The 22500-nt window shown below is 41.9% G+C and overlaps 1 protein-coding gene across 2 annotated transcripts in view; it reads left to right on the plus strand.

Moving 5' to 3' along the window:
- Positions 1 to 19510, plus strand: part of LOC309554979 (uncharacterized protein) — a 227616-nt gene extending 208106 nt beyond the window's left edge. Inside the window, exons 4-7 of one of the 2 annotated variants that reach the window (XM_082256770.1) lie at positions 983 to 1126; positions 15437 to 15570; positions 17233 to 17403; positions 19116 to 19510. In XM_082256770.1, the coding sequence (XP_082112896.1) occupies positions 983 to 1126; positions 15437 to 15570; positions 17233 to 17403; positions 19116 to 19244 (578 nt within the window). In that variant the 3' untranslated portion in view covers positions 19245 to 19510. The remainder of the gene's footprint in view (positions 1 to 982; positions 1127 to 15436; positions 15571 to 17232; positions 17404 to 19115) is intronic. The other variant, XM_082256771.1, reaches the window with a different exon arrangement.
- Positions 19511 to 22500: the final 2990 nt, after the last annotated feature.

Here is a 22500-nt window from a genome sequence, read left to right on the forward strand (position 1 = left end):
GAGGAAGTGAAATGAGCAATTTACGCCCTTTGAAATTCTGAAGGCGATTATTGGTTTCAGGGTCCTGTACGTGGCTAGGCTCCCAAAAAGTCTCACACACGCGGTATCCCTTTACTCAGGAGAAGTAGCAGAATGTATTTTGGGGTGTAATTCCACATATACCCATGGCATGTGTGAGAAATTTATCATTTCAATGACAACTTTGTGTAAACTTTTTTTTTTTTCTTTGTCATTTTCCAATCACTTGTGACAAATAAAAATGAAATATTCAATGGGCTCAACACACCTCTCAGCAAATTCTTTGGGGTGTCTACGTTCCAAAAAGGGGTAATTTGGGGGGGGGGTTTGTACTGCCCTTTCATTTTAGTACCTCAAGAAATTATATAGGCAGTCATAAACTAAAAGCTGCGTAAATTCAAGTAAATGTACCATAGTTTGTAGACGCTATAGTTTTTGCGTAAACCAATATATATACGCTTTTTGAATTTTTTTTTTTACCCAGGACATGTGGCTGAATAAATTTTGGCCTAAATGTATGACAAAAATTGAGTTGTTGGATTTTTTTTTATAACAAAAAGTAGAAAATATCTTTTTTTTTTTTTAAATATTTGGGTCTTTTTTAATTTATATCACAAAAAAACAAAAAATCCCAGTGGTGATCGAATCCCACCAAAAGAAAGCTCTATTTGTGGGAAAAAGAGGATGCAAATTTAGTTTGGGTACAGCGTTGCATGACCGCACAATTACCAGTTAAAGCAGCGCAGTGCCAAATTGCAAAAAGTACTCTGGTTAGGAGTAAAACCTTCCGGAGCTGAAGTGGCTAAATTAGCTGCAGAGCATCAAAAATAAAATCAAAAATTAACTTTACTGGCAAATTTCAGACAAGTCCTGTTTTTATTTTAATTGTCTGTACAAATGAACAAATGTCTATATACTAGAAGCCATTATTATGTGTATTTTGTTATTTTTTTTCCTTGAACAGGGTTCTACCAAACTTTGACCTCAAGTACGCTGACATACGAGTCTCTACAGATTCTGCTTTCTGATTTATACCCCAATAAAGAACCAAAAATGATCAGTGACCTTTGCCACCTTATGTTGTCAGAAATTGATAAGGAGAATAAAGGTGAGTACGGTTTTTGCAAAATAATTTTGGTTTAGCAGCATGAAAAAATGAGGCATAATTAAAATGAACACCACTCTTAATGCATTTCACACCCAGTTCCCGGGAATGTCTGACTGTATTTTGATGAGCCTGGGCCATACATCATACACTGTTCCTGGCAGCTCTGTGTCCATTTCCCAGAAGTTGTGTATAATAGAAGAAGGCTAGAGCATGAGACCTGTCATGGGAATATAATGCAGATTTATGTCTACCTTCAGCCTCATCTAGATAAAATTCATATATAGATGCTTTTTGCCACCCGCGGTGCTTATTACACCACAGGAGCTAGACGGCTGTTGCCAAAAAAATGATGGGAAAATAACACATTTATTATAGTAATTAGAGTGGCATAAAGAGGAAAGCAATTAATAGGTTTATAATGTATCCAATCTGATGGTGGTCTAAAAGAACACTGTGCTACTTAGAAGGTACAGATTGGGAGATGCTAATAAATAAAAGCATAATATAAACGTTTCCAGGCACTAAGACCGGTTGGGTAGTGATGGAAACCCAGTTAACCTAATGTTTTAATTAAAAACAGGTCTAATAGTTTCCATACATTTGCAAACAATAAATGGAGAGCTCGTAGAAAGGTAAATCAGGCACCAAAGTGTGTTTAAGTGCTTACTGTTGGTGTTTTTTAGTCACTATTGCATCAAACAACAAAAAAAAAGAGACTGACCTCATTCACATGGATGTACTTTCCCTGCAGACAGTCCCATTCATGGCAATTGGGATGCAGCAGGTGTGTGCAGGTCTGGACCCACACACAACCGCACGGCTGTAAAATTTTGTTATAAAAATGCCCCAAAGAAAAAAACCCAAAACATTATATATGTTTTGTTTTTTTTAAGCAGAGACCCTAGAAAATAAAATGATGAGTGTTGCAATTTTTTATGTCACATGGTATTTGCGCAGTGGTGTTTTAAATGCAAGTTTTTGGAAAAATACACTTTAATTAATTTCATGCACACAAACACAATATAATACTCATTCTTTTGCTAAAATATAAAAGATGATGTTACGCTGAGTAAATAGATACCTAAAATGTCACACTTTAAAATTGTGTATGCCTGTGGAACGGAGCCAAACTACAGTACCTAAAAAATCTCCATATACAACATTTTAAATGCATTTACAGGTTACCAGTTTAAAGTTACACAGGAGGTCCGGCACTAAAATTATTGCTCTCGCTCTGACATTCGCCATGATACCTCACGTATATTGTGAACGCCGTTTACGTATGCGTGCGGGGCCTATGCGTGCATTCACCCTTGTGCGCAAGCACGGGAGGATGGGGGCACAAGTTATTGCTAGCTTGTATAAACTAGCAATAGCTTGTAAACAAACCATTGAAACCAGAAGTGACATAATACCGGTCAATTTCGGTTTGTGATAACATAGAGGTGATCGGAGACAAATAGGTCTCTGAACACCTCGATGGTAAGCCAGTACAACCACCGGCTAAACATTTGGGTATCCTGGTGGGACAGGAGAGCACAAGAGAGTGGCGAAAGGTGATGGGAAGGGTCATTCCCTAAAAGCAATTCATAAGCTATTTAGCCGCTTGAAGGGCCTTTACATTTTAGGGAAGCGCCGGCTAAAAAAGAAAAATATCGGGATGATGCCTCTAGCTGTAGTCATCTTCCCAGCATAAGCCCTGGAACCAAAAGGAATCGAAAGGGGTTAAATGTTAAGGCCACATTTAGGGAAGGTTTTTTTCCTTTTTTTTTGCAGGAAAAAAAATGGGCATTTATTATTTTTTCCCAGGGAAGCCTGTGAAGCACTGCAGTCATGATTAGTGGATCGCAGGTGCAATGTCAGACTCCAGTAGAGACATCCTCAAGCTTTCTGCCCGTACCTATGGGCTTTCAGTTAGAAAGCTGCAGGAAGTGTTAGTGGACTATGAGTGTGCTTGTCATCACACTCAAAGTCCATTGAGAACTACATGTCCAATTGGCAGAGTGGAAGATCGGACATGTAGCTTATTCATTCACAGATCTCCGTGAATGAATGATGCAGCTGTACAGGCAGAGCCCAGCACAGCAACACCAATTTCAAAAGTGACAGTGGATGTAGGGGGAGAGGAACCCTCAGCTGCTGTCACAAGGAAAGTTGAGGGGGGGCAATATTAGGGGGTAAGGATTGCTAGAACATGTTACACTCTAAATGCGGGTGTAAGATGAATTTATTCTTTAACACTCTCTACATACTGCTACACAGATGTAGCACTATTACCATCTTACCTTAAAAAAGGCCACAGTGTAGGCAGCAGGTCAATCCCCATTTACAAATGTAAATCCCCAAATATTGGATATGGAAAGGTTGGGAGACAAGGATTTCGGGCACTTGAATTTTCATAAAATTGCTTTTTATTAAACAAACATTTTAAAAAGACATCTAATGATACAAGCAGATGAAAAAAATCTACATTGAACATGAGACCAGAAAACGGTCAGCAGTATCAGATATAATTTTGCATGAGGTACTGGACCTTCATATAGTATAGGAATAGTTATGTACAGAACAAGTTGTATTATGCATACATCCAATGTAGTATACTTCAAATCCCCAAATATACTGTGCTATCACTTTAAATATAAATTGTGAATATAGTGAGCCAATCGACTGAACACATAATACTATACAAAAAATAAAGTGAAACAACTGAAATATGAAATCATTTTTGTGGTGCAACCAAAAAAGTCCAAAGAGCTTCCTTGGAATAAAAGAAGGAGAAAGTAGAAGCTAGGTGCTGTTCCGCCAACATCCCTGTAACGGAACAGGGCACCCCAGACCGGGTACCTCAGTTGACAGATGCTCCTAGTGCTTTCCAAGGGCTCCAAGCACTCCACCAGACACCGTAACCACTTCAGACCCCACAAACCGCCGCAGCTTGGTTAGGGTCTTGCAGTCTCTTACCCACCCTGGACCTCTGACAAGGCTCCAGGTTCCTGTGGGTGAACCTCTCTTTCCCCAGAGAGTGCAGCAGAACAAGCTCTTACACAAGCTCTTACAAGAGCTTAGTGATTCTCTAAGGGAGTATGGAAGAACATAGCAATCCCTTGCAGCAGATTCCCCCAATAAGAGACTCTAGATGAGGGTGAAGGAACTCTAAACAACTTTATTGAACAAGACTTATATACAGAATTTGGAACATCCCGCCCCCAACAACCGCTTTCCTATCGGTCAATTGTAAAGTACCTGTGGTCCTCCTTCAGGTCCTCCTTAGCCATGCAAATGAGGACTTGAAAATGAGTCAGCAGGGATTGGTCAGATAGCTTGACCAGAAGGACTGCCATGTGCAATGAGACATAAGCCCCCAGGGGGCAATCAATGTACACAACAGCTAGACACAGAACAATGGGAGGTCATTAGCACTTACAATGAGACAGGGAAATCCACATCCCAATACACAAACAAAAGGAAAACCTTGCTGACATTGAAAGATATGTAATATACACAGCATTTAGGAATTACAGATTTCATGGCAAATGGGAATAAATCTTAATATTTATATATGGAGATATTGCTGGCAAATATGAAGTAATCCAAACCATTACTTATCTGTCTTTATATTCCAGTGATGGTGAATACCGTCACATATCTTCCCCCCAAAGGTAGACTAATCCAGGTACCAGACCTCCAATCGGTCTGTGCCTGAGTTAGTCGGGTAACAAGTCCCAAAGAGTCCATCCATCATGGCAGCTTCCTTGACAAAGTTCCACATAGTTTGTAAGTTTGTCTTGGCAAGGCGCATGGAGCTCTCATAGCCGATCAGTCTGTGAAAGTCTGGTTTGGGCAGGCCAGACTGGGCTTCTTGGGCACCCTGTGTTCCTAAAAGACACAGGGTGATTTAGACATAAGAGGAGCCTAGTAGGCTGAGAGAAGTACTTTCCAACCTCTCTAAGGTAGGCTGTGTTCCACAGGCCCTCCAAATGTCTGCACCCACCCAGTACCCCAAACAAATTGTCCGGGACAGAACGTCACTCACCCAGCCAACCTCTGCCACTCTTGTAAAACATCCCTGCCGTGGAGAAGAAGCACGAACTGGCCTTTCTCCCAGGATTCCTTTCAGCTGCTGGAGAGAGGACAGGGTGGATGGGCTTACTTCCTCGTGCTTTTGGGGATCTTGGCCGACTGTCCAGTATCCCTGGGGTTTACAAATGAGGACTGTAGCTTTTGTGGGTGCTGGGCAGAGGTCGGTAACACTCTGCCCTGTTGCCAGCTCTTCTGCTGGGTTGGGGTTGGCGAATACTACCCCCAGGACCTGGTTGGGGGTCTGCTGTAGAGAGGAGGGATTGCCTACCTCCTCCTCCTGGTATTCCTGCGGGGCAGGTTGGGGATCTGGATCGGCTGTCCAGCATCCCTGTAGGTCTGGTACAGAGACCGCGGTCCCATCTGTACCATTGGGTTCAGGGCTGTTGTCTCCCTGTGGTTGGGGAGAAGGATTAGTTATCTCCTCTCCCTGTAAGGTACACTGCTGCTGCTTGGAAGGAAGGACGACACCTTTGGCTCCCTGTAATTCCTGCTGTAGCTGGGGACCTGGGCTGGCTGCCCAGACTCCCTGTAGGGCCGGTAGAGAGACCTCGGTCCCATCTCCACCTGCCATCGGTGGGTCTTCACAGTACCACCAGTCTATACTGTCTCTCCAACTGAAGGGTTGTGGGTCTGGATCTGCTTGCAGAGTAGATTGGGGTGGAACGGAGCAGAGCAGGCGTTGGTAGTCCTGCTCCAGTTCCCACTCCATTCTGACCAGTTGAATCAGGTCTGACTCCAAGTCATCCGCTTTGGGGAGACCCAGTAGGGCTTCCCTGGTGTCCTGGATTTTCCAGCGCCAAAACTCTGCTGGACATCCAAAGTCCCTCTCCACAAAAGCCTCCCACAGCAAGCCCGGCCCACTATAGTCCTCACCTTCCGGCATATTGTCATCAGCCATCCAGAGGTCATGCCGGATGGCGTACCACTTTAGTGCCCGGTAAGCTTCGTCCAGCCACAACTCCTTCCAAATCAGGTTCCACAGCTCCGTCACCCACTCATCCAGGGGTTGCTCTTCTAGGAAAGGTAACCGCAGGGCAACGTATACCTGGAACTGCTGGTCTTCGCTGGGAAGGTTCTCTCTCCGCCTCCACTGCGCATTCTCGAAGGCCTCATACCACATTTCCTTTCTAGTGGCATCTCTCCAGTCCAGTATGGCTTCCTCTGATACAGGCCCATCCTGTTGGACCAAGTGTTGCTGCAACCTCCAGATAAACTCCTCCTCATATGGGGACGCTGCACGGGTGTTATCTCGCTCCATAACGTTACCGGTGTCTCCGAGCTGCTTCTCCTCACACTAGGACGCCATCCCACCGCTTGCCACCAATGTAACGGAACAGGGCACCCTAGACCGGGTACCTCCGTTGACAGATGCTCCTAGTGCTTTCCAAGGGCTCCAAGTACTCCACCAGACACCATAACCACTTCAGACCCCACGAACCGCCGCAGCTTGGTTAGGGTCTTGCAGTCTCTTACCCACCCTGGACCTCTGACAAGGCTCCAGGTTCCTGTGGGTGAACCTCTCTTTCCACAGAGAGTGCAGCAGAACAAGCTCTTACACAAGCTCTTACAAGAGCTTAGTGATTCTCTAAGGGAGTATGGAAGACCATAGCAATCCCTTGCAGCAGATTCCCCCAATAAGAGACAGGACTCTAGATGAGGGTGAAGGAACTCTAAACAACTTTATTGAACAAGACTTATATACAGAATTTGGAACATCCCGCCCCCATCACCCGCTTTCCTATTGGTCAATTGTAAAGTACCTGTGGTCCTCCTTCAGGTCCTCCTTAGCCATGCAAATGAGGACTTGAAAATGAGTCAGCAGGGATTGGTCAGATAGCTTGACCAGAAGGACTGCCATGTGCAATGAGACAGAAGCCCCCAGGGGACAATCAATGTACACAATAGCCAGACACAGAACAATGGGAGGTCATTAGCACTTACAATGAGACAGGGCAATCCACATTCCCAATACACAAACAAAAGGAAAACCTTGCTGACATTGAAAGATATGTAATATACACAGCATTTAGGAATTACAGATTTCATGGCAAATGGGAATAAATCTTAATATTTATATATGGAGATATTGCTGGCAAATATGAAGCAATCCAAACCATTACTTATCTGTCTTTATACTCCAGTGATGGTGAATACCGTCACAATCCCAAAATACAAATGGAATAGATATTTAACCCGAATGGGACTTTAAAGCCCCGTACACACGTACCGATCGTCGGCGAACGATCGGCCGTCTTTTGTCCCCGGGCTGTCGGTGTCTGTTGAAAAGTGCAAAGACTGCACAAGAATTTTGTCCGCCGACTACAGCCGACTGCAGAAGTGATGTCATGTAATGGTTAACTTTCCGTGTGTTTTTTCTTTTCTGAGCATGCCCAGTCTTGCAAATCTGCTGTCTGTCGGCCGAATTCTGTACTGACTGGCGAACAATCGGCCGCTCTGGTGTCGGCATACAAAAATTTTAATGCTTGCAAGACAGATTCTTTTCGGCCGAATGTGCGCTGACGGCTGTCGGAGGCATCATACTAACAAGCGTACAATCGGCAGATCGGTCGTCGGCCGACGCTTGTCTGCCGACGATCGGTACGTGTGTACGGGCCTTAAGGGCAGAAACTCTCTTGTCTCTTCTTGCTGAGCTAAGGAAAAGGGATTCAGCTAAATTAACCACTTTAGCCCCGGAGGATTTTCCTGTTTAACATCCAGGCCACTTTTTGCAACTTGGCACTGCGTGAATTTAACTGACAATTGCGCGGTCATGCAACTCCGTACACAAACAAAATTTACGTCCTTTTTTTCCCACAAACAGAGCTTTCTTTTGGTGGTATTTGATCACATCTGTGCTTTTAATTTTTTGCGATAATAATTAAAAATTTTGCGATAAAATTTACATTTTCTACTTTGACAGTTAAAAAATATCCAATATATTCAATTTTTGTCATATATTTAGGTCAAAATGTATTAAGCTACATGTCTTTGACAAAAAAATTCTCAATGAGCGTATTTTTAACCGCTTTAAGACCGGAAGATTTTTCCCCATTCCCGACCAGGCTATATTTTGCGATTCGGCACTGCATTTTTTTAAAGGACAATTGCGCGGTCATGCGACGCTATACCCAAAATAAATGTATGTCCTTTTTTTCCCCACAAATAGAGCTTTCTCTGGTGGTATTTGATTACCTGTGCAATTTTTTTTAATTTTTGAAAAAAAGAGCGACAATTTTGAAAAAAAAAAAACAATATTTTTTACATTCTGATATATAACATTCCCCAAAAAAAATTAAAAAAATCAAAAAGTTTTAACATTTTAGGCCAATTTTTTTTCTGCTACATATTTTTGGTAAAAAAAATCACAATAAGCGTATTTTGATTGGTTTGCGCAAAAGTTATTGCATTTACTAACTACCGGAAAGATTTGTCATTTTTATTGTTTATTTTTTTTACTAGTAATGGATGCGATCTGCGATTTTTTTTGCGGGACTGCGGTATTGCGGCAGACAGATGGGACTCCTGACTGACATTTTTGACACTTTTGGGGGTACCAGTGACATTACTACAGTAATCAGTGCTATAAATATGCACTGTTACTGTAATAATGACACTGGCAGGGAAGGGGTTAACACTGTTGGTGATCAAGGGGTTAAATGTATGCCTCATGTTTACTGACGTGTGTGAGGGTAGGGGAATGGGTGACAGAGACACAGATCGCAGGTTCAGCTATGCTGAATCCTGTAATCTGTCCCTGTCTGTCACATAGGAGATCCGCCCGCTTTGTTTACACAAGCAGGCGGATTTCCTCACTCAATCTCCACCGATCTGGGAAGAGCGGCGGTGATCACCGCCTCTCCTCCCCTGGCCCGACTCCCGCTGTGTCTGAATACAGCGGGAGCGAGCCTCCGGCGGCGCGCGCGCACCACCGAGAGGGGGCAGGATCCAGCGACGTAGGTCTACGTCGCTGGACCCAGGAGAATCGCTTTGCCGTAGTAGGCTCCATGTGAGCAGACAGCAAGTGGTTAAACTACCATATGCCTTCTGTGTTCTTGGCAGGCATTCTTCCATGGCTATCTTTCCAGGCTTTATTTAAATGTACATGATATATCTGCTCCTCCTTGGGTCTAGCTGGTACACCCAGGGCTCGCCCAAGATATTGTGCTGCCTGGGACCAAGAATGAAATGCTGCCCCCCCTAGAAAAAAAATCACGCCCATCAAAAGGCCCTCACATACATTATTTTATATAAATATAACAATTAGAAAATATTATGTATACTGTTATCTTCTTCCATAACTCACCACTGGACCGGTCCACCAAACACCCACTGTCTGTCCTCCTGTCACTACTGTGTCTGCCGCGGACACCACCCTAGAAGATTCAGCCTGCCCTGCGTGAGATGGAGATGGATTGCGCTTATGCCTGACGTCATTGCGCACACCACGATCACTTGAGGTACGTTCCCAGGAGGAGACGCACCACCTCCTCATATTCATCAGTTTGCACTACAGGTGGCAGTATGAGATGGAGAAATGCTGCCTGTAATGCGCCGCAAACAGATGACACAACAAAACTGCTGATGCCACCCCTCTCATAGTGCTGCCTGGGTCCAATGGACCCAGCACGACCCATGGTTGTGCTGGCCCTGGGTACACCTTGTATTTGGAACCTTGCAAACTCCTCTAGTATTTCATTGTGTCCTTGTCATTTGGCCAGGATTTTACTTTACACTGTGGGGACTAAAATGAGGACACGATCCCTCAGTTGAAAAGTTCCAACCATTGCCAACCTAGTGTGCACTCCACTCTGGGCTTCCTGAGTCTTCAACAGATGTTCTGGGACCAGAGGCTTTACTGAGGTAATTCTATCTTGCAAAGTCTAGACTTTCTTCACAAGTTGAAAGGAGTATATTTACTCTCCCAGGTTTCCTTTGCAATATCTAGGGGATGCTGCCCATACAACAGTTCAGAGAACTAAAACACCATGCAAACTGGGGGACTTCTTTAATCTGAAACAACAAATAGGGTCACCCCTTTCTCCCCTTTCTTTGTCAACCACATTTAGCAATATGTTTGCAGATTTTATTAAACATTTTTACCAAACCATCCAATTGGGAGTGGTAGAATGAAACATGCAGCTGTTTATTATGTATCTATTGTCAAAATGTAAAATCATAAATAATTTACACATTGTATTTCAATTATTTCTAGTCTACTTCTATTAAGCTGAATGATCTTGAAGTTTGTAAACTTACACTATGTTGTCAAAAGTATTGGGGAGCCTGCCTTTACATGCAAATTAACTTTAATGTTATCCCAGTCTTAGTCCGTAGGGTTCAATATTGAGTTGGCCCACCCTTTGCAGCTATAACAGCTTCAACTTTTCTGGGAAGGCTGTCCACAAAGTTTAGGAGTGTGTCTATGGGAATGTTTGACCATTCTTCCAGAAGCGCATTTGTGAGGTCAGGCACTGATGTTGGACAAGAAGTCCTGGCTCTCAGTCTCTGCTCCAATTCATCCAAAAGGTGTTCTATCGGGTTGAGGTCAGGATTCTGTGCAGGCCAGTCAAGTTTCTCCACCCCAAACTCACTCATCCTTGTCTTTATGGACCTTGATTTGTGCACTGGTCCAAATCATTTGATGGAGGGGATTGTGGTGTGGGGTTGTTTTTCAAGGGTTAGGCTTGGCCACTTAAGACTCTGTTAAAAGAGTACTGAAATCAGAATATTAAAGGGCAATAATCACTGACACTATTTGTAGTATTGTTGAAATATTTTTTTCTTACTTTGAAAATGTATGAATATTCTCATTATACCCCTGTATCTGCAACTGTTGTTTATTAGCTTGTCATAACAGCCAGAAAATGGCAGTGATACATCAACTTTTAGCTGATTGCAAAAATTAAAGAACACATCTCAGGGCACCATTTAGACATGCATGTTCCAGGGAGGGAGTTGGCCACTAGATGGTGTAGAATTTAGCTATGCAGTCTTCCTAACAGTTGTTTGATTGCATTAAATCAGATGTGTTTCTGGAACAGTAATTGGGCGACTGATCAGCATGTCACAGCTAACGTCTGTACCATCCAGTGGCCAGCAGGGCAAAACATGTTTGTCTAAGGGTTGCAGGGAATGTACTCTTTGACTCTGGCTCATCTCTCATCATCCACTGCTCTCAGTTGTCACGGTTCTCGCCATGCCTTACAGACTGCCAGGTGTGGCCGCCGTTAAGTACCTGACATGGGATTTGAACCTGGGTACTTTGATGTTCTGTCCTGTGGGGGGGTAATTGATCCTCTGGGTCGCTAATCTGCCCCTCTACTGCTGTGGTGCGCTCTCTAACTTTCTGAAGGTCTTGTCTAATGAGAGACACAGCTTCTGTCAGGCCACCAAACTGCTCTTGCAGATGATCTACTGATGCATTACATTTGTGTATAGCCCGCAGTATATCAGCCAGGGTGGGCTGAGCAGCGTCTCCCAGGTCCCCCTCCAATCCTCCCATGGGCTCAGAATCACAGTCCACGTCCCCAGGTGCACAGTCAGCCAGCGTAGAGGCCCCTGCACTATTAGGGCTGGGAACAGCACCCGCACCCACCTCCTTCCCCGCTGGTCCAGGGGACTTCTGAGCATAGTAACGCATATCGGGCTGCGGCTCCTTCTGCGTGGTCTTGGGCGGCTTGCCAGTCTTACTGGAGGTGGCTGGCTTGTCCGGGCCTCTGGCAGGCCGCTGTGGAAGGCCCACTGCAGCACCATCTTGGGGCCCTGTCATCGCGGTGTCCTCTCGCATCTTGCGGCGCTGCATCCCCCGGGGACCGCAGCAGAATGAACTCCGGGTACTCACAGAGAGGCAGAGCGTCGGTGGTGTCTGGGTGCGAAACGAGGGAGACCGGGAACAGGATATATAGCGGATACGAACGGTAGCTCAGTGAGATACGTCCTCTCACATGTCACTCGTTGCCATGCCCCCCCAATATTGAACCCTACGGACTAAGACTGGGATGCCATTAAAGTTCATGTGTGTGTGTAAAGGCAGGCGTCCAAATACTTTTGACAATATAGTGTATATATGTGAGACAGGTAAAGGAAGGTATTTTTTTTTACATATGCAGAGGTTCCATATATAGGTAAGTATACAGTAGGTACCAATCCAAAAACTAAAAGCACATAACAGGTGTATGTAATAAGGCAATGCAAAACAGTATGGAAATTCAAAATATAGTTATGCACATCAACAATTATTGTTTCTGTTTATTTAAGTTGTGTGAATGAAAGATAAATACTGATGATTATGGATAATTGTACTTTACACGTTGCATTTAGCTTGTTTAATAAATCTATAATTAACTTTGATTAGGAATAAGCAAGCCAATTAGTGCAAGTCAGGACAGTTCGTTTTGCATCAGTGTTTGCAGATAGTAAGGGATCCGTTTTGAAGCACGTGTATAGCTCCTAGCCTGTCAATATGGCATAGAGGGACACTTTTGAGCAGAGACAAATTATGAAACCGACACACTCGTCATAGTACTTTTCCTTTATATTATCATTTACAAAGAATGCAATCATTTTAAAGTTAAATTAAAAAGTTTAAAGCAATATAAACTACTTTGGCTGTACAGTACAATACCCTACACAGGTCAATGCACCAGAGCAAAAAAGGGACATTTGAGAAGAAAAGAAAGACAAATAGATTTGGTTCCAATCAGTGATGTATTTAGGTTTTGTGCTGCCTTAGGCCTGACTAAACTGGTGCATCCCCAAATATAAATATGACCCACCCCTTCCTGTAAAGGCCACACTCCTTCCTGTTTATGACCCGCCCTGTCATCTGTAAACCACAGACCACAACCACAGTCTATCAGTGCAGCCTTATCAGTGCTGCCTCATTACTGCCCATCAGTGCAGCATATCAGTGTGGCCTCATCAGTATAGCCATCAGGGGCCAGGAGAGCCGAAGAGGGACCCGAGAAGAGGAGGACCTGGGCTGCTCTGTGCAAACCAACTGCAACAGAGGAGGTAAGTATAACATGTTTGTTATTTTTAATAATAAAAAAATGAGATATTACAATCATTTTGATACTATGTAATAATAAATGAATTAATTAAAAACCCCAAACCTTAACCCCTAACCCTTACAAAAAAAAATTATAATATGAATAATTATAAAATAATAATAAACACCCAAACTCTAACACAAATAAACACATTCATATTATCAATAATAATAATAATATTAATAATACATTAATATTATTATTATATTTTATATTATTTGTAGCGCCACCCCTGTAGGGGCCGCTAGATATTACTTGTCCTTCTGTGCTACCCTGACCCTGGGAACTTTCCAGGCCATCTGACACTCTAGGTCAGGGATATGCAAACTGTGGCCCTCCAGATGTTGCAAAACTACAAGTCCCATGAGGCATAGCAGGATTCTGACAGCCACAAGCATGACACCCAGAGGCAGAGGCATGAAATGACTTGTAGTTTTACCACAGCTGGACGGCCACAGTTTGCATATCCCTGCTTTAGGTTCTGACATAGTGTTTCCTCCCTAAATGAAACATAGACACACTGCAAACTGAGTTCAACAGTATATTGTATTAACTAGAAAGCAAAAAGGGGTGTATAAAAGCGTCAATCAGTCAAATCCTGGGAAAACACCCCAAAACCTGGTTGAATTGAGCACTAAGCAGACTGATTTGTACAAATAGCAAAGAAAACAGTGAATAACAGTAACACTCCCATGTACAAGCAGTATAGACACTTAGCAATGAGATTATCAGAGTGACTTCAACTGATTACACTACCACTAAAAGGGAAAAAGGCCAGCCTACAAAGACTCTGATCCTAATGAGAGATTGAGTTATGGTATAATTAGTCACTCTAACCTTTGAAGGCAAGAAAGTGGTAGTAGTCCAGATGTTAGGCCTGAGGGTTGTCTTCATCGGCAGGCTTGGAGCTCAGATGTGAACAGGGAATCCTCAGTGTATAATATAAAGGGTTAATATTAAGCAGAGGAATGCTAGGTATGGCAATGTGTCAGTTCCCTTGATAATCCAGTTTATGTTTTCTGCATGCAGTGTCCATAAGTGATATGTTACTGACTGGCAGGGCTGGGACAAGGGGTGGGCAGGAGGGGAACAGGAAAAGTCTGCAGAAGTGGAGATTAAGTCTGATATATCCAGAATACAGTATTTCGCTTCCGATGTTCTGACGAAAACTCCAACTTGCCGAGAACTCTAACCACGTCACTTCCGGTGACCGTACATCATGAATAATTGGAGATTTCGACAACTTGGTATTTTCACAGAACAAACAGCAGCCTTTACACTCCTGTACACACTATGAGTGGTCAGTGTTAGTCCGCCTGTTAGTAACCAAAAACATGGCTGCCTCCAAGGCGGCGACAACTAGCAGGCAGACTAACAATGTCCACTCATTATAGCATGTACTATATTGTAAAGGGTGCTGTCTGTTCTGTGAAAACACCAAGTGGTCGAAATCTCAGATTTTTCCTGGTGTACAGTCACCGGAAGTAATGTTGTTGGAGTTCTCAGCAAGTTGGAGTTTTCGGGAGACACTGGCTATATATTACTATTATTATTATTATTATTATTATTATTAATAATAGTTCATTTTTTTGTTTGGGTGTTTATTGTTGTTATTATTATTATCATCATTATTATTAATAATGTATGTAATATATTTTTTTTAAGGTTAGGAATTAATTATGTATTTTTTTATTATTACATAATATTAATTTCATTTATTTATTATTTATTTATTGTGTATTTATTTTACATTTATTTATTCATATATTATTATTATTTTTTTTTTTTTACATTATTGCTTTTGAGCAGAAAATTGCACAAAAACATGCAAATCGCGCATTTCCATTAATATCTATGTGAATAACAACGCGCCAAAAACGCGCAAATCTGCCCAATTTGACCTACAAAAAAAGCTCCAAAACGCTGAGGTGTAAATGGCCTGACAAAGCATATGCTGCATCACAGACTCTGTGATCTGTTTACAAATCACAAGTTGCAGGGAAAACCCAATTATGTGCAAGGAAAAGTAAAATGGCATTTTTATGTGAACAGTCTATTTCAAGAAAACAGTCTACTTGATTTTAGTAAATAAAACCCAATTTGTTTACTTATTGAATATTTAAAGAAAAAAAATTTTACTTTTTCACTAATCTTATCTCTTTTATTTCTACATGGCAAGGAGCAATTGATGAAGACCAGTTTGTTTCCTGGGTCCAAAGTATGCCTCAAGCTAAATTGTCTTCAGTACTACAATTCCCAATATTACCACCAGATGGAACATCTTCTGCAGAGAAAGCTTTACCTAATATATCTGTAAGTTTAGCTAAATACATATGTACATTGTTTAAAAATGTAAATACAAAGTCATACTGACCGTAGGCCTTCCTCACATGGGTGTTGTGGCCTTTGCAGCATGAATGGATCAGTTGTTTATGTAGCTGGAGCCGCCCGGAGCTGCGTGGCGGCAGCCTATGTTACACAAAAAATGGCCCATTCAAGCTGAAGGAGCCCATGAGGTCTAACAGCATGCACCATCCTGCATACCTGATACGTCAGGCTGGTTAGCTCTGGGAAAGTTGGGGGGGGTGCACATTGAGTATTCATTTTTTTAACCTAAACAAACTTACATTAAACCCTAGAAGCGCAGCACACATTTAAAACATTTCTAAATTTGTAAAAAAAATACCTTGAATGTCAGATGAATAAGAAGGAAGGTAACAGTTCCACTTTTTTAAACAGGGTGAATGGTACATTAAGAACCTTCTCCTAGTGAAGAACAGATGTTGCTGGCTAAATAACGTTTTTTTTTTTTTTTTTTGGTTGAATGTCCACTAAATTTGCTTTATGAATTATGTACACATTTACCAAAAGAACTTCAGGTGAATACTGGGTGAAACGGCCATCAAAATGTTTACAAAAAGACTCCACAGGTCAAACTATAATAGATATAATCAGATTGCTGATCATATGCATAATGACTAAATCCTTTAATTTTCTATTGTAGCATCCTCCTAGAGTAGAGTAGGCTGTTAGGTAAATGTAGTTAGCTCCTCTGTAATCAGTGAAGCAGGTATTGATTGTTTAGGCCTGGTCAGTGTCTCACGGGCTGCTGCTCTGATTACTTCCCCTGTATTCTAGAGGATTCTGGAATTCTAGAGGGAGGAAGACTAGTGTGGGCAGCCTGAATGTTTATAGGACTCCAGCAAATCCCTGGGGAGCCATGACCAGTAGGTAGTGGGAAAGCCCAAAAATATCTGAGGCAGGAGGTTCCTGGATCCAGTCCTGTTGGAGGAGACTCCTGTACATGGGGCTCTGCCCTTAAAAAGATCATTATAAAGAGCCATCAGGAAGACTTTGAGGTCCCAGCTAGGCTTAGCTAGGGGCCTATTCACAAGCTTGAAGTCCTGGAATCAAGTTGGGTCTGGAGGTGCTTACTGGAGAGAGCAAGGAGGAAGTGGGTGGGAAAGAGTCCAACTGGTCTCTGGTAGGTATTGGCAGGAGGAAAGAGTCTGGTAGGTATTGGCAGGAGGCAACCAATGATCCTGTGGCCGAGTGAGTAAATGACCCCCGTGCTGGAAAGTCATTGACTGTGTGTAGCTTTTGTCTCTAGGAGTACTAGCTATTTCAGCATAGAGATTCTGTGGGACATTCCCTTTTCACGGTTCAGCAAGTTCAGGGGAATAGGACTAAGTTCACCAACGGTTCTTGCGGGGGTGCACTACAAACAATTACATCCTTCGGAAATCATTTGCACTTAATAGATGGCTAAGTCAATAAATTATTAATTTTGTTGAAAAGTAATGATCAGTCCTGGTGGAACCCCAATCAAATTGTAAGTAAGCCAGCAATATTGTGTTTGTTGTGTCAAATTAACTTTTCCAAATGAAAGATTACTTGAAACACCTGAAACTATGCTTGATCACGGTATGTGTATAGCCACTATTACAGTAGATCTTCATATTTTCCATCTGGTAGGCAAGCACAGATGTGGATGACAAGTGGAGAGTACGTGATGAGCAGCTTCAGCAGGTTGCCTCCCTAATGGCTAAAAGAAGAAGAGACTGGAGACTCCTAGCAAACAACTTAGGCTTCCTAGAAAAAGACTCCATTTTCTTTGAGCAGAACCATTCTGAACTCAGAGAAAAGGTAATAACGTTACATTAAATGAATATATCACACAGAATAACTACCTTAAGAAACTACTACAAATAAGTGTAAATCTATTTCTGCCATGATATACTCCTTTTTCCTTATAGCAAATACTGTACATGATTGCATTCAAAGATTCACACTAGCCAAAATTGAAAATGTAACCTTTAATTAAAAAAAACGCTTGAATAAGTTTTCAGATTTTCCTACAGGTAGTGTTGTAGGTCAGCGCCAGCATTACCTGCTCCTTTTTGCTATTAGTTTGGTGATTTGGGAAACCTTGCAGGAGAGAAATTATAAAACACACCCATAGCAGGATCTTGATGTAAAGGAAAAGCTGGCTGAATCCAAAGGAAGTCCCAGCAAAATACCCCCTTTCTCCAGCATCATCCCCGGGGACACATTTATCCACCTATGTGATGCATTACACACAGACATTTGTAGACAATTTCAACTATTTTCAACTAGCATTCAATTGCAAAAATGACTGAATGAATCAGAGCAAACTTCTACTAATTGTTACATAGTTAGTTAAGTTGAAAGAGGACACAAGACCACAAAGTTCAAAAAGTTTAATTATTTTACAGTTTTGATAGGTTCCAGTGGTCCATATAGTCATTTTTACAACTACTGTAAACACTTATTGATTGTGGTTAACATTGCTTGAAAATGCTTCTATTTAAGCTCAGAATTATTATTGTGATGGTTCTCACACTTTTTAAAGTTCTGACCTCAATTTTTAGTGCACAATTGCTCTGGGACTGAAAGTTCCTTATTAGGTAAATATTTTGAAACCTAAGACTGGGTGGTCTCCTATGCAATGTATTGCATATGTGGCAAACTGGGGATCTCAGTTGGGGCCCAGACCCTAAGTCTGAGCTGGTCTTGTTAGCAGGCATTGTCTTCTTTAGAAATGAATGATACATATAGTAAGCCTTCAACATTTGTAGTACGGGTAAATTAAGCAAGTTCTTTCTGTTTTAGGATAGAGCACACAGAACACACACACACAAAGATTGCACATTCTAGAGCGGTTGCTAGGGCGCACAAAATGTAATGTCCAGTCCACCTTGCTTTTCCATGTGCTCCTTGCTGCAAAGGCCAGTTATAGGTGGGAGCAGTGGCCATTTGTTTGCACACACAATCGTAATGTCCAGTCCACCTTGCAAATGGTAAGACAAAGGGAAACAAGGAGCCAGCGTTTTTTTGTGGAGAGCCCCCCCTCACCAGCTGGGAGGAAGTGCAGCATTTGAAACAGGAGGAACACTGGTATGTACGTACTACTCAGAAGATATGGATTTGCATAGGGGGGTTTTGGAAAACCTTGCTGGAGCTTAGTACATCTTTGCTTTGGGACTGACCATTTCATAATATGTATACAGTCTGCAACCAAAGAAAGGGTGGTCCCAATATAATGTACTGCATATGTGGCATTCTGGGGGCCTCAGACTCTAGGGGTGAGCTGGTCTGGTTAGCAGACATGGTCTTCTTTAACAGAGTAATGAAACATAGGGCACAATAGGCCTGAGTAAATAAGCAAGCTTTTAAATGCACATAAGAGTTAACTTTAAGGAAAGTTGTGCACAACATAAGCACCACTTTATTTGGTGAATAAAATGCATGCGTATTTACATTTACCTATGAATAAGCCAATGATTTTTATTGATATCCCTGATTCATCTAACAAAGCACTTTGCTCTTACTCCTAGATTCTAGACATGCTGCAGACATGGAGGAATACTTTTGGCAAGGAGGCCCAGTTACAGACACTACAGAATGCTCTAAAACAAACGAGTAATGCTGACATTGCCAATGAGATCTTCAATCTTAATTTTTAAACATTATAGACTTCATTAGACTCGGTGATGAATCATTGCCTGACACATCGCTAATAAATCAAGAGGCAGTATCAATTATAGCATTTTCATTTAACGGATGAGTTTGGAGGTTTCCAGAGTAAGTCTCCTTGGGTACCCAGTCTTATTTCTGGATTGACCAGAAAAAAACAAATCAATTCTGGTCTCCACAGAATTGTTTTATTTATTACGAGTATTTATACAGTTCTGACAATTTACACAGCACTTTACATCCATTATACTTACAATCTAAGGTCCCTGTCTTATGCATACCTACAATGGCAAGTTCACCTTTTCAGCATGTGTTTGGAATGTGGGAAGAAACTCACACAGGCAAAGAAAGAACATGCAAGGATTCAAACCAGGGATACCAATTCTGCAAAGCCAAAGTGGTAACTACTAAGCTTCTGTTCTTCCACATTAAACTAAAATGGCTTCCTCAACCCGTTCCTCCTAATCAGCGATCTCCAAACTGCGGCTCGGGGCCAGTTTTTTTTTTTTTTTTTTTTTTGCTTTTATTCGGCCCTATTTTATCCACTGATTCCAACAATGGGGCATAATTCCTCCCACTGACAGCATTGAAGGAGGCACAATTCCTCCTACTCAAATCTCCATTGGTGACGCTTTAGAAAATGTTATCGGTTACCTGTTTAGAAGTACTAAGTGGATCTTGTGCTAGAATTATTGCTCTTGCTCTAAAAATCACAGCGATATCTCACATGTGTGATTTGAACACTGTTTACATTTGGAGGCGTGACTTATGTATGCGTTTTCTATGGCGTGCGAGCACAGAGGGATGGGGCACTTTAAAACATTTTTGTTTCTTACTTTTTTTTTTTTTTTTTAACACTGTCCCTTTTACACTGTCCCTTTAAAAAAAATCCTGATCACTTTTATTGCTGCCATAAGGAATGTAAACCTCCCCTGTGACAGTAATAGGCAGTGACAGGTACTCTTTATGGAGGAATCTGGGGTCTATAGGACTCCAAACCCCTCCTCTGCCCTTCAAAGTATTCAATACTCCAAAATCTGCATTTTTTAATATTTTGGATTTTTTAAATCTGGCGCCGCTGGCTGCCGAGTAAACCGATTCTGGCTTTGTTCATAACGTGTTCAAAAAGTGCTGGTAATAGGGTCTTCCAAGCAAGTAAGGCTCTAGGAGAGACTGTGAATGAAGCCACCCAGAAATGTCCACTCACTTGCCTGTCCTTTCAGCTGAATAACAGGGTCCTTCCAGCAGACTAGAAGCCAAGGAACAAAAGACAACTGGATAGTGTGGGGAAAGTTTTGAATCTCTGTCAGGTTTTATCATTGTTTTAGTCCTTACAGGGGAGATTCACCCTTTTTATTTTTCCTGGTTATAATCAAACTCGTCTCTTAGTAGAAACAAGAGCCCAGACCAAAATCTCATTGAAAATCTGTGGAATGACTTAAAGACTGTAGTCCACAAACCTTCATTATCAAATTTAACTGAGCTTTAGCAGTTCTGCAAAGAAGAGTGGGCAGATATTGCAAATTCTAGATGTGCAAAGTTAGTAGAGACATATCCCAACAGACTAAAGGCTGTAATTAAAGCAAAAGGTGGTTCAACAAAATACTGTCACAAGGGGGATCTTTTTTCAAACTCGTGATTTTGATTTTTTTTTTTTCTGACATGTTTGTGTTAGATCTTTCACGTCTCATGTTATAGGTTGCATTCAGTAAATACAGCTGGATAAAGCAAAAACCGTGTCTGTCTTCATTTCAGGCTGCAAAGCAACAAAATGTGATTATTTTAAAGGGAGAGATTTTTCTCTATACCCACTGTACATGCACTTGGTCCTCCAGAGAATGGGTTAAGGCCCCTAATTCATGCAGGGGATTAATCTTTTATACTGGAGCCCCAAGCCTCAAATAAATTAGGACATATAGTCTCTGCCCCTTTGGAGGTGGGGAGGGGCACAAGTCAGTGATGTCCCTGCTGCCCCTATTTTTTCTCTAATAATGGAGCCTATAGTAGATGCACTCTGAACTGACTTCAAAGTGAAAGGTCTCTAGGTGCATAAACGACCCTATTAATACTGAAGGAATTCTCTGTTTTCTCTGTCCTTAAAAAAAATTAGGGGAAATCACTAGTTCTCCATATTGATTCAATATCGATCCCTCACTAAAGCTACATTTCAAAGGTGGAGGATGTTTCTATTATCTCTCAAAGGTAAAATAAACTTAAGAGTATGTTACTTCCTCTCCTTTTGAAAATGCCCTTGTGTGGATGCAACTATCCCCTTTTAAACAGCCTGACAAACAAATATCCACATTCTTGCACAAAAATAGACCTCCCGAAATGAAGCCAGCCATACATGGATTAAAATTTGTCCGATTTAGCAGGGACCGGCCACATTTTGATCCATGTATGGGCAGGCTGGTTTTACAGAAGTCGGTATGCTGATGAATTTTTCCCGAATAATCAGTGCTGCTGGCACTCCTCAGTGTATTCTGACAGTGGGGAAGTCTCATCCGTGTTGTTATGCAATTATTCAGCAGCAAGGATTCCCTTATTCACTCCAAGTGCCTTTGTCTAGCTATAATAAGACAATCACAGCAGTTTGGGGGATGTTGTTCGGTTTTAGTGGCGCAGCAAGCCTGGGCTTTTATGAGGCCCTGCTGCTGCTTTTGCATATAGACTTCTACACACCATACCACCTTACTCATACTATGATAATGACAATTAAACTGTGGTATAGAACCCACATTTAAACCCTCTAATAACCAATGATCTTCTCATACTCCTTTGTAGAATAATCCTAACCTCCCCAGCCTACTTAAGATTCTGGAGCCAGTCATTTGGGCATTAAAGGAAATAAAGGACCTGCTTGTCAATGATAAACTTCTCTCCTTTGCTGAACGGAAATCTCAATATTCTCTTCCTAACTGCTACATGTTTCATTATATCCAACTGCACTAGGCCTGCACTTTTGACCTCACAAATAGTAAGGCTGACCACCACGAGGCTGGAATCCTTTCAAGTTGAGTCTTTACCACAAAGTCCATTCAAATATCTATAAAGCTTTGCAAAATGCAGTGCTTCTGGTCATGAATGAGTACAGAGAGTAATGGTCACAAGATGTCACAACTGTAGATAATGATGACTTGGACAATTTTTGGGATTACCTGTTCACGCAATTAAATCTCAATCAAAGACAGGATTTTGCAATGGAAAATTATGCATTGTTCTTACCTTCCAGCAGCAAGATTGGGA

The sequence above is a fragment of the Pelophylax lessonae genome, assembly GCF_965119305.1.
Source record: "Pelophylax lessonae genome assembly, chromosome: 1".
Classification (NCBI taxonomy): domain Eukaryota; kingdom Metazoa; phylum Chordata; class Amphibia; order Anura; family Ranidae; genus Pelophylax; species Pelophylax lessonae.